We start from the raw sequence: 13,036 nt of genomic DNA, 5'->3' as shown, positions 1-13,036 counted from the left end.
TATTATTTTATTAGGATGAATCAGTGAAAATGTAAAACAATGACCATTATAACATTATAATGTTTTGTTATCTAATCGTCCAATTCCCTATTTTCCATTCCTATTTCATTTAATTCCAATTCTTCGTTTTCTTTCTCATTCTTGTGAAGCACACTTAGCATTAGATTTGGTTCAATGAATGTACAGGTTTTTTTGTGGGTAGTATGTCATCAACACATGCCTTGAGGATTTGAGGCAAGAATTTATAAAATGATAGGTTGCTATGTCATGGCTAGGAAAGTGTCTAAGAAAATATTGAACATAGCCAAAAAAAAATTAAAATGCAAAGATGGATGTGGGGCAAAACTAGAAAGGATAGAGTGAGGAAAGAGTATATTAGAGTTGTAGGAGGTGCACCTATGAAGGGTAAAGCATAGACTGAGATGGTATGGGCATGTAAAGTGTAGATCATAAGGGGCTTTAGCAAATAGAGATACTTTGGTATTTATTGAAGGATTCAGGAAGAAAAGGGAACATGGATGGAATTTTCAAACAACATTAGAGGTAGATAGGAATGTTTTATGAATTATCATTGGTAAAGCCAACCACAAATTGCCAGGACATGGCTTAATTATTATTATGGACTAGAAAGGCAAGGTTTTCGTTGGAGAAACATTGGCTTACTGAAGTATTTTGTAGCTTGTCACTATCAGTGCAATATTATATCTAATGTAACACACTGAATACATGATAAAGCACGGATTGCCGTACCACCCTAAACCGTGCGGTATAGGTGGTACCATACAGTACCGGGTTGGAACCAGTACGAAACTCATATTCGGGTCGATATAGCTCCCATACTGTCTTGTACCTTGTTGTACTGAGGCATACGGACCCGTATCAAAATAAAAAGTGAGAAAAATAGTTCGATAGCTATTTTGGTAATGGGGTGCATATTGTATTATACCGACTTGTACCGTACCAAACTGGTAATGTATCGAGATACTCAGTATCGAGATTGCGGACTTTGTGATAAGGTAACTAATTTCTAATATATTCGATACTTTCCATTAAGGTCCGCGGTACCGGTACCGGTCGGTATATCGGTAGCGACCCGGACCAGTCCCGTACCGGCCCCGAACCGGTCCCGTACCGGTCCTTCAACAATAAACTATCGGTACTGGATTCCACGCTGATCCAGTACCGGTCTTAGGCCAGACCGGTACGTACTGGCCGGTACGGCATACCATGCTTTCCATTTCAAAGGGCTTGATTTAGATTGGAAGTAAAATATGTAAAGTCAAACCCAACTTTAGGAAATGCAGATTGATGCTTGTGGAATGTTTATATTTGTTACTTCCTTAAATTAGGCTATTGTTAGCTTCTAAGCTTAATTCCATGAGTTTTCTTTGAGTCAAGTATGAAGTTATGACATATTGATTTTTTTTATGGGATCCAGATTTCATTCTTGTTATTTATTTTTGATAAATGCTTACTTTACCACTCACAAAAATTTAGATGTAGTCTACTTCCTGGTCAATTTAAGTTATGTTTGAAAGTGCTCATAACCTTCCTAAAATTAATATAAGTGATCATAAGGTGTGACTGTTTTACACAAACCAGGCATCATTTAGGCTTTCATGGGGATGCAATGGAGACAAAAGTGGTCAGCACAAGCATGACATTGTCTCCTTTGAAAAGGGAAACATAACGACTGCAGAGCGCAGCAGCACTCAGGTATATTTACTTTGCACCATGGCTTTTCACTTGGACTATAACATACTGAGCTAGATAAAATTACTGTTCTTCGAAATTTCTGCTTCCTGTTTGTAGTTTGTGTTATTACTTATTAGTTAATCTGATATGTCATGCAGTTTGAAGTGTACTGTGTTTGTAATTGTTACATTTGGCTGCTGATATTTTTATGTCTTATTTTGTGACTAACCGGAAGCTATGTTTATCCAGATTTTACTGAAATGGGAATCCCAGCCACAAACCGTGCTTATTTTGACCAAACCAAATTCTACCTCTGTTCGTTTGCTATGTGCCGAAATGGTCAGGTGTGCTTGCTGAGATAGTTGTATTATTATTTCTGGCTTTCTGCAGTGTTGGATTTTTTTTCCAATTTTCCTTATGATGTTTGTTTGTTATTGGTGAGTCTTTTAAAGATTTAGGAATTCTCAAATTAATATTCTTATAGTCGCAGAATGAGTTTAAAGTGTCTTTTTTCTTTTGTTCCTCTTTAGTGCTGTACAACATTAGTTATCTATTAAGTCTATTAAATTATCTATTTGAGAAAATAACGTGCATTCATGTGTGTAAGCAACTTGGTGATCCTTCCAAATGGAAATTATTGATCTGGTGATAACTTATGTTGAGTCATAAACAAAACTAGTTTTTCATTTGCACACTTGATTTAATTATTTCTATCTCATATACACTAGTACTTGTAGTTTAATTTGCTTTTGCACTAAAAGTTTTAAAGCCACAATGCTAATGCAGCAAGGGGCTTCAAAGAGGGACTTATGGCTAGCCCTAACTGGTCTAAAGAAGCCCATATTTGAAAAGGACTAACTGCCCTTCGGTGCTTGCTTTATTTTGTGCTCTTAGTTCTATTAGGATATTTTTCATTTAAGTCATCAGATTTCTTTAGGGGTTTTAACAGGAATTTTGGGTGCCAATTTGGAGGTTTTAGCTGCTGAATGTTTAATTGTTATATCTCCTTCAGAAACCCTAACTGGATTTGAATTATGGGGAGTTATCGTGGCTTGCAAGTCCTTTATTATGTGTATGTACTGGGCTGATTTAGTTTCCTTTTGAGGAGTCCTAAAGAACAAAAACTGGGCAGTAAAGGAGGTTGGAAAGATCTATTGTTAGATGTAACAAATTTTAGTGGTCAAAAAGGATATGGAGTATGGACATTGTTTGTCTTGCATGAAAAAAACCCTTTATTGCATGGAAGGTAGAAAGTGAATAGGACCATTTTGAAGGTAGAAAAGTGACACTCTTTCATGGCATGTAATATGGGAAGAAAAATGAATTTGGTAAGTCGATGTAAAGTAACTGAATCACCTTGCTTTTGCATCTAACTGAGCATATTAACTTGAATACCCCTCCCAAAGGAAAACTTCTTGTCATGTACACTGCCATGCATGCATGCCTTTAAGCATGGTGTGATTAGCTGATGCATGCCTAGCCTAGCCACGTTGGTTCATATAGGGCTGCACATGTGGACATGGCCTTGCTCTTATCATAAATACCATTTACTTCAGGCTCCCTTCTCTCGATTGCCTCCATACATTAGAGAAAATTGTAACTCAATAGTGAATAAAGCATAAATATATCCGAATCATGCATAATTCGAAACCCAATGTGGATATTTGTTGTCATGTTTAACCATGTTTGATTATGATGGGATCTAATCCTACTGAGCCAACCATCCAGTTTATCTTGATATGACACTTGAAAAGGATCATAGTTCGCTAATCAAATTGTACTGCATGTACCGATAGTGAATCGATACTCAGTATGGGGGGGTGGTGGTGGTATTGATTGTTGGTACGATGACCAAACACTGTACCAGCACATTTCCAGTATGGGTACTGATTGGTATTGCAACCATTAAAAGGATTTAAGTTCATTTAGTTAGAATAGCAATTGTAGAACTTAAATCCCAACTACATAGCTCTTATGTGGGTTCTCAAATTTTAGAACTATTTTTACTATACGTAATTAATCTAATGTTGATACTTATACTACTAAATGTAACATGTCTAGAGGACAAAACAATAAAATAATTGATAGCTGTAGGTAAAATATGTATTATTATTTTTAATAAGGCACTAATATTTGAATTCTTGAAATCTGAGGAATTGAGCAATCTATATTTTTGTTTACATACACAAAATGCATATACATATAAAGGAGTATGTATATTTGTATATGTGTGTATATGTTTACATATTCATATACACATAGACATACATACCTATATATATACATTAAGAAATCTCTATGTGCTTGCCTCTTCTCTTTTCGACCATTGGGAGGGAGACGAATGTGCCAGAAAGCTTGTTGGCACCCTTTTTCTCTCGTTTGGGTGGTAGCAAGAAGGGTGACTGCTGACTAATCTCATGGCTAAGTTGGATAGATGTGTGGGTGTGCCATCTATGTTAGATTAGCTGGAAAGAGGATAATGAAAGAATGATGATGAGTAGCGTGGGCCCATATGCCTTGATCTTCAAGAACTTTCGCTATCATCACACCATCTGTTCAAAAGAAGGAAAGATAAGGTGTTGCCGGAGCTATGATCGAAGTACTACTGCTGCTACTGCTAAATTAGAGTCCTATTGGAAAACTAAAATCAAGTATTTTAATAATAAAAGCAAGGATAACTTAAAGATAAAAGTAAACTGATTTTATTGTTTGGCAAAAGGATTCTTTTCTTAGGATTAGAATTTGATATTTATAAGTGGCTTCCATTAACTACTTGGATAGGTGTCACTGCTTAAACTTTGACACTTGTCCTTGTTGATTTGCACTACATGGACCACTATTGTCATGCATGGTAGTTATCTTCTTTTCACCGCTTTTGTATCCTGAGTAGTTGTACCACTTCTATATTTTGGGTAGTGGTATGGGTAGGTGTGACAAGGCAAGGTTCGCTATACCGACCGTACCGATGTACTGGTGGGCACCGGTACCGGTGCCGTTCCGAATCGAACCGGTACTGTATCAGTTTGGCTGGTTCGAGGCGTCATTTTTTTTTGAAGTTCTCACTTTTGAATCTTTTTTTGATGTTTCTATATTTAGGTTTAAGGTTTAAACTAGATGATGTATCTTATTACTTCCAAATGATTTGAATAATGAGATGAAGAATATAAAATATCTTCAAATTAAGATACAATCAATTACATATATTTAAAGCACTCTTAGATATCTAAAATCGGGTTGAGTGGCGATGCTTCTCGTCGATATTCAGATCATCAGCATAATAAAGAGGCAGATCAACCTATCCCTCTAACCAAGCGGCGTTGTAGTCTTGTATGCTCAATTTTCGAGGAATGCGTATTGGATTATAAGAACTCTCGGATCTCTTGCTGAAGCTCTGGCTCTGATAGGTGTTCTGTTGTTGATAATATGGCTGTAGAGGAGCCGATCGGAATATACCGGTAGCAAAATCCGACCCGTAAGATTCTCTAGGCTGCGCAGGGTAGTAGCTACCAAAAGATGACTCCGATGCACCATATCCATAGGCTGCCTGAGGTTGCGGATAAGAGAAAGATTTGGAACTTGATACATCTATGGATCCTACTCCACATGCAAGGTCATCTACAATTGCATCCTGTCCTGAACGACCTCGAAGGGCCCGTCTTCGATATACAATGGTATCCGACCGGGGTCTGTCAGATGGCCTACCGTGGTTTCTATCTTGTATAGCATGCGTAAATTGGGATTCACCGGTGTATTGAAGATCTGCCTCCAGCTGTCTCATAAGTAGTACCATATTGTCCTCCACTCCCTCCATAGCTAGCAGATCCATGACCAGTAGAATCTTCATTGCTGCTGGTCTAGGTCTTCTCCTCAACACTCTCCATTGAGGCTCTTTCTTTTTCTTTTCTCATTTGCTGGGATCGACGCCCTCCTGATCGAGTCGACTGGGTACCAGAGCATCCTCGTCTGAGCATCTCTCAATCCTCTCTGAGAGAGTGTGCTGTACCAGTCATGTGGTGACTTGCTCCTCTCTGAGAGAGTGTGTTGTACCAGTCATGTGGTGACTTGCTCCTCTCTGGCTGTGGCTAATTAGCTGTGGGAGTGCGTAGAATGGTGCGCTCAGCCCATTGCTGTGGATCGACCCTAGCCTTGCTGGCTATGAAGCCGGCTGGTCATGGAGACGATCCTGGCTCGTCAAGCTTGGGCTTCTACTGCTGGCCCACAAGCTAGCCGAGCATAGGATCATCATCATCTGTAAAAGTTCTATAGATGAGATCTGCATACTTGAGCTCCACTTCCTTCTGAATGCATTTTAGCTTCAACCGCAGATTGTAGTGCACATAAACGAGGTCGTTGAGGTGCTTTTGTGTCAAACAGTTTCTCTGTTTGTTGTGGATAAGGGCGAAGGTGGATCAGTTGCACTCACATCCACTCGAGGAGACTGTTTGGGAGAGGATTCGGATAGCTATCCGTTTAAGATTTTTCGTAGATCCGCCAAATGAATCCGTTATTCAGCTGCAAAAATATTGAAGATAATTACATATATGATGGCCTCATAGTTGAAGATAATTCAGCTGCAAAAATATCTTGCTGATTTGTATTGTACCTGAATTCATAGTTGTCTTGCTCATGACAGCTGGTCGCTTTCCAAAGCTGTAGTTGTCCTTTCTAAATAGTTTGGTCGGTGAAAAAGAAGCATATTGTACTATGTTAATAATAGAAGATCCGATATACTTACACATGCTATTAAATCAAAGTTACCTTTTCTATACATGATACAGCAACTTTTGGATCAGGCTCCATCTTATAAATAACATTATGCAGAGCATCTAGAAGTTCATTATCTATACCAATTCAACTCTTGTACTGAAATTGGGGATTCAGGTAGTATGCTGCACTTGGCGAAAAATTTTAATTTGAATGGACAGCCACGTGTTGTTGGAAAAATGTGTGGCCCTATGCCACTTTCGGCCACAACACTTGGCGCTATGGCCGAAAGGAAGACAGCGCACGGCAAAGTCGATTCCACCGACGTACCGATGCAAACCGAGTCGGTTCGCACCAGTGCGAGTATGGAACTGATCGGTTCTGACCTAGATGAGGTCGGAACCGATTTCATATGATGTCGGCACCAGACCGGGGTTGGAACCGATTTCATATGCTGTCGGCACCGGTCCGGTACGGGCTGAAACGGTCGGTTCAGCATACATTGGGTGTGAGTGTGTGACTACCCCACTTCTCTATGTTTTGGATAGTGGTTAGATAGGTATAATGCCCCCACTCTTTCCACGCATGGATAGTTGTAACCAAGGTCAGAGGAACTGATACCGGACCCCATACCGGTTCTTCGAGACGACTCGGTACGGGCCCAATGGCCCATACCAGCACAGCGAATAGACGGGGGAGAGGCAAAATGAGAGAGGAAAAGAGAGAGAGCAGGGAAGGACTCCACCGGCGGAGCTCGGCGAAGGCCGCGAGGGGGCTAATGCCGGAGAAGAAGGCCGCTTAAGTGGCCGACCCCCTATTTCAGGCTCCGCCGGCCCTCCTCCGGCGTCCTCTCCCTTCCTGCCCCACTCGCTCTCTCTTTTCTTCTCCTTCTCCAACTTCGGGAACACGTCCTGTTTTTTGACCTCGAACCATACCGATGAGCCACCAGTATGGTTCGAAACGGGCGGAACCGGCCGAACCGGTCGGTTCGGGTCGGTTTCGCCGACATTAGTTGTAACTGATAATTCTCCACGATCCTTGACTTCACTCCACGAAGATTTCTTTCTGGGTTGATAGCTCTCACCTCTATCAATCTACACCGCATTCTTTCGGCATGCATCCTCGGTGTTTTGGCCTATAACTCTCGTAGTGTATCGACCTTTAGATCATAGTTGTCAGTTTGGATGTGGCGTAAACAATACCCTCTGTATCCCATGAGCCGATGGTTAGGAGGGTGATGGGATGTATCTGATACCACATCCATCAATCAAATTTTGGACTTGGATAACATTCAACTTAGTCAATTTGAAGATTATCGAGGATCTAGTGGTGGCAAAACTTAAACTTGAGTAGCAAGTAGAAACCATGGAGTATTTGGTAGAGGTAAGACCCAAACTTGAGCAATAGGTAGAAACTAGGGAGGATCTGTTGAAGGTAAGACCCGTCGCCAAGTTTGCCTCAGGCATTTGGACTTAGGACATGTACTAACTAGAGAAAATCTTTTGGCATCAATCGAGAGGGTTGCCCCTTAACCTTCATAATGGGGATGACTAGTATTGTAACTCGTAACATGTCCCCCATTCGTTAAGTGACCAAGTCCACCATCAAACAATTGTGTTGGTGGCATGGTATGCTGTACCGATCGGTACAAGTCGGTACCGGGCGTACCGTACCCGTACCGATGGATACCGGTATCGGTACGCCAGTGTCGGTACGCCTGACGTACCGCGTACCGTACCGTACCGACATTCGATACGCTTATGCTAGTGCGGCACCGGTACGGGGTTCGGTACCGGTACGGCGAACCTTGGTTGGTGGTCTCATCGACCTTGTTAACAACAACCTTTCGCAAATTAAAATGGTGAGTTTCAAGCTCGAACATCAATCCAATTTTGATCGAAGTATCAACTCCTGGTTCGGTTCGGTATAATCTCCTACTTGCTAGTAAGATTTCCACTTTGCCTTGATCCATAAATCTTGAGGATTCCATAAAATAGCCTTTAACCTCCTTCTGATAGGCCGAAATCCCAAAGTTAGGTTCCTCGAAGACCCCGACATTTTTATGCAAAGATTGATGGGCCAATTCATCCGCCATAAAGACAAGATCGACTAATTCCGCCATAGCATATGTCGGAACATATTGTGGCTTATAATATTGGCTCTCGATAATTGAAACAAGTCTTTTGACCTATTCTAGCACCAGAATCAAAGATGCCATGCAAGGTCCGCCGAACCGGTACTGAAATCCGTACCGATCAGTAACCGACTCGGTATGGTACTAGTTTGGTATCGTACCGACACGGTACTGGTAGCGTGCTGGTTCCGAACCGACACCATTTTTTTAAATATATTAATGGTAATCATTTTTTTTTCAATTTCTTCAATGATTATAAGTATACTTTGATTTTTCTTGATGTTTTTTGATGTTTCTGTCATCCCGATATATTCTAAATGATGCCTATTGATGTTTTAGAGTGATGCAAAATATAAAATAATTTTAAGTGCAATTTTTATTTCTAGAATATTTTATATGCTAGAAAAAGCAACGTGAAATATTCTAAAATCAATTAGTAAGATACAAAATATGAAATGATGCAATCAATTACATATATTTAAAGTACAACATACATATCGATATTTCTTCTCGAGTGGCGATGTCTTAAGATATTAGCATAATCAGAAGGTATATCAGTCCATCCCTCTAACTAAGCGACATTGTATTCCTATACGCTCATCCTATCTCTCACTGTCTAGCTCTGAGAGGGATCCTCTGACTGATAATATGGCTGTGGAGGAGCCCATTTGAATATGTCGGTAGCAAAATCCAACTTGTAAGATCTTCTGGCTATGTAGTGTAGTAGCCGCCGGAAGACGATACGTTAGACACCATATCTATTTCCGTATTCGTATGGGTTATAGGCTGCCTGTGGCTGCAGGTAATAAGAACTAGTATACGACTCGAAATTTGACATATCTATGAATCCTAATCCACGTGCGAGATCATCTGCAGTTGCGTTATGTCCTCCTGAACGACCTTAAAAAATCTATCTCTTATATGCAATCGTATCCTTGCGGGCTCTACTAGCTCATACACCGCTTAAGATTTTACATCGACAAGCCAAAAGAAATTTATCATTTAACTGTGAAAATATTGAAGAAAATTACATATAAGATAGTATCATATTAGTAACTATCTAATATGAGGTAATAATTATTATTGATATGTAATATATCTGGATTCATATTTTTTTTACTTACGACCGCTACCAAGATTCTAAAGCTATCAGTGCCCTTCCTATATATTTTTTTTGTGAAAAGGAATCGTGTTATAATATGTTAATCATTGAAGACATAAGTTAACTTACGCACGCTGCTTAAGTTAATTTACCTCTTTTAGATATAGGGCTGCGACTTCTAGATCAAGCTCCATCTTGTAGATTATATTACGTAGAGCGGCTAGAAGTTCGTTATCCATATTGATCCCAGATACGGTGTACTAGAACCTCGGGTTCAGGTACTAACCTGCAGATAGAGTTCATAATTGTTTTAATAAAATTTTACAAGTACATGAGCAATCTAATTTTCAATATTCTTGCTTACCTGCTAGATGCAAATTCCTATCCATCTGGTGGTCCTGCCATCGCTCAATGATATTGATGTAGTCTTAGGCATGTTCGGAGCTGCCTCCCTTATTTGATTCTTTGCCCTCTCCATCATATGATATAAAATGCCCATCTAGGGATACCTCTCGCTGTCCACGGTCCGAAGCACTTCGTATAATGGCTTGATAGCCTTTACTATCTTCTCGACCCACTGCCAGAATCTGCCTCGTCACCAAGTCCTCCACAATGCCCTCCTTAGTGCTGGTCCTCTTAAATCTGCTCTTCTGCCACTTGGTACTGAGTACTGACAAACTTATGATGTAGGCCTGTTTTCTTCTCAAGAAGGCTATTATGTGCAACATAGTTAGTAGCAAACTGTGTCACACTTGATCTCAAGATCTCTCTTCCTGCATACCTCCTTATCAGTGATAAGACTATGTGTGGTTATAAATATATCTGGTCATGATGAGTAGCATGGGTCTAGGTGCCCTTAAAGGACTTATCACTACCATCATATTGCCTATTTTGGAGAAGGAAAGATAATGTGTAGCTGAGACTATGATCAAAGTACTCTACTTCTACTCCTATTGGTAAATTATAGTCCTAATGAGAAACTAAAAGCAAGTAATTTAAAGATAAAAGCAAGGATAACTTAAAATAAAGATAAACATGTTCCATTGATTGGCAAAAGGATCCCTCTATTGGGATTACAATTAAGTGGCTCCCATTAACAACTAGGATAAGTGTCACTAATAAATTTTTGACACTTGTCCTTGCTGCTTGCGCCACATGAACTACTATTATCATGCGTGATAGTTATCCTCCAACCGCTACTCCTATATTCTGACTAGTTGTACCGCTCCTCTAATGTTCTGGTAGTGGCATTGGTAGAAGTAAGAAAGGTCTAACTGCCCCACTCCTCCATATTCTAGGGAGTGATAAGATAGGAATAATTGCCCTACTCCGCCATGTATGTGTACTGGTGGCTGCTGACCAACCACCATCCTTGGACTATGCTCCATTAAGGCTTCATTTTAGGTTGATATCTCTCGCTCTCCTCAGTCTATGCCATATTTTTTCGGTCTGCACCTCCCTTGATTTATTCGCTTTTATATCACAATCATCAATCTGGATGTGAACACTAGTTATACAAAATATTTACATAATCTACATACATAATATTTATATATGTATAAACATATATGATTTTCACCCTTGGTGTTTTGGCTTGCACCTCCCTTAGTGTATTAGCTTTAAGTCACAGTCATCAGTTTAGATGTTGTGGAAAGTGTAAACACTGTAAAGAACATGTCTACATAATCTGCATATATAATATTTATAATATGTATATGTGTGTGTGTATATAGACACACGCTCACATACATACATAAATACCTACTAAACAACATATCTACATATTCTAAATGTTCATACACATATATATGTCCAGTCCAACTCATACATACAACTACAAATATGGCATGTACACATAAATATGCATATGTGTATGTGCATACGCATACGTATGTATGAATGTATGTATAACTTTTACTTATTTTTTGTAATTGTTATATTTATACCTAGAATTAACAAAACTTTCTTGAAGTATTATCAAATTCATCATAAATTCTTGTTAGCAATTTTATCACAGCAAATTGAAATTGTCATTCATTAAATCTCTTGTGGTTTTAAATAATTATCTACCAGAATATATTATGGACATGTAAAGCCTAATCACGAAGGCTAAAATATAAAATATGTACAGAAGTCAAAGATATGTATGGACAATAAACGAAGTGTGCATTTATGAAAATGCACACTATCCGATTCCTATGTCATACCATATATTTATCGTATGCATTTAGTGCAGTCATATACTTGTAAGGACTCGAAGTTTCTTATAATGGTTAGAGAGATGAACTCCATTAGTAAAATAGTTTGATCACTCCAACATTTAGTTCTTGTTCTGCAGCTGATTGCAGTCCCCTAAAGGGACAAATAATGAGACAAGACAAGATGGAGAGAAATTTGAATAACTTACGAGTAAAGGTGTAGTTTTTTTTTTTCGGGGTTGAGGGTGGGGAAGTGGAGCACACTAAAGGATTTTCAGGTTGTGTATCCCTCTATTTCAATTGAATAAGTATATGAGAATTGAGTGAATAAAATGCTCTTAATTTTGTGTAGGTCACTATAAGTGCCTGTTACAGTGTAGACCAATATCTTACTTATAACTGATGAAAAGGATCATGAAAGATGATAATACTTTTTCAGGATTGCATTTTTGGTGAAAACATGCATAGGAGGAAATTCAGTTCGGTCAAAATCATGGTTATTTTAGTTAGGCTGCATTTGGTTGTAGGTTGGAGGTGGGTAAAATAGGATAACTGTCCCTTTACTTCACTTACTCCACTTTAACCTGCCAAATGTTAGAAAAGCAGCCTATTCATCCCAAGGATAAAATGGGTATTTTGAAAAGTAAGTAGAGCTACTTTTTTCACTTATGCTAGAATAAACTACTCCACCCTACATGGACTAATTGTTCTGCAATCAAACACTGCATTAGTGTTTTCAAGTCATGTATAAGAAGATGCAACCTTTAATCTTCTACAGAAGATGCAACCTTTATTCTTCTACAGAAGATGCAGCCTTTAATCTTTTCATCCATTTTATCTTGTTAGTTCTTGGCTGATATGTCAGAGGTTTGATAAAAAATTTTAACATTATAATTCATGCTCTGACTAAAGATATATAAGCAAGTTTATAGCTTGGTCTAGTTTTAGAACACTTTCTAGATCTTATGTTATTGGACAAAATTTAAAACACTTTCTAGATCTTATTGGATAAATTTTTGACTCACATAATGTTAGAAAATACATTATTTTCTGCCATAAATATGGTTTAAACTCTAAAGTATTCCGTGTCTGTCGTGTCATACTGCGCTGTTGATGTATGTGCTGAGCATAGGGGCATATACCCTTGTGTTGTGCATGCCTGGCATTAACCCATTCTTTTAACCATGAATCATCGACACATGA

At 38.9% G+C, this 13,036-nt stretch overlaps 1 protein-coding gene across 1 annotated transcript in view; it reads left to right on the top strand.

Moving 5' to 3' along the window:
• LOC103701662 (probable NAD kinase 1) overlaps window positions 1–13,036 on the top strand; it is a 53,215-nt gene that overhangs the window by 18,843 nt on the left and 21,336 nt on the right. The window contains exons 5-6 of the mRNA XM_008783811.4: window positions 1,603–1,716; window positions 1,945–2,039. Coding sequence (XP_008782033.2) covers window positions 1,603–1,716; window positions 1,945–2,039 — 209 coding nt within the window. The remainder of the gene's footprint in view (window positions 1–1,602; window positions 1,717–1,944; window positions 2,040–13,036) is intronic.

Source organism: Phoenix dactylifera, chromosome 13 (assembly GCF_009389715.1).
Source record: "Phoenix dactylifera cultivar Barhee BC4 chromosome 13, palm_55x_up_171113_PBpolish2nd_filt_p, whole genome shotgun sequence".
Lineage (NCBI taxonomy): Eukaryota > Viridiplantae > Streptophyta > Magnoliopsida > Arecales > Arecaceae > Phoenix > Phoenix dactylifera.
This window is presented reverse-complemented; position numbering and strand designations above follow the sequence as displayed.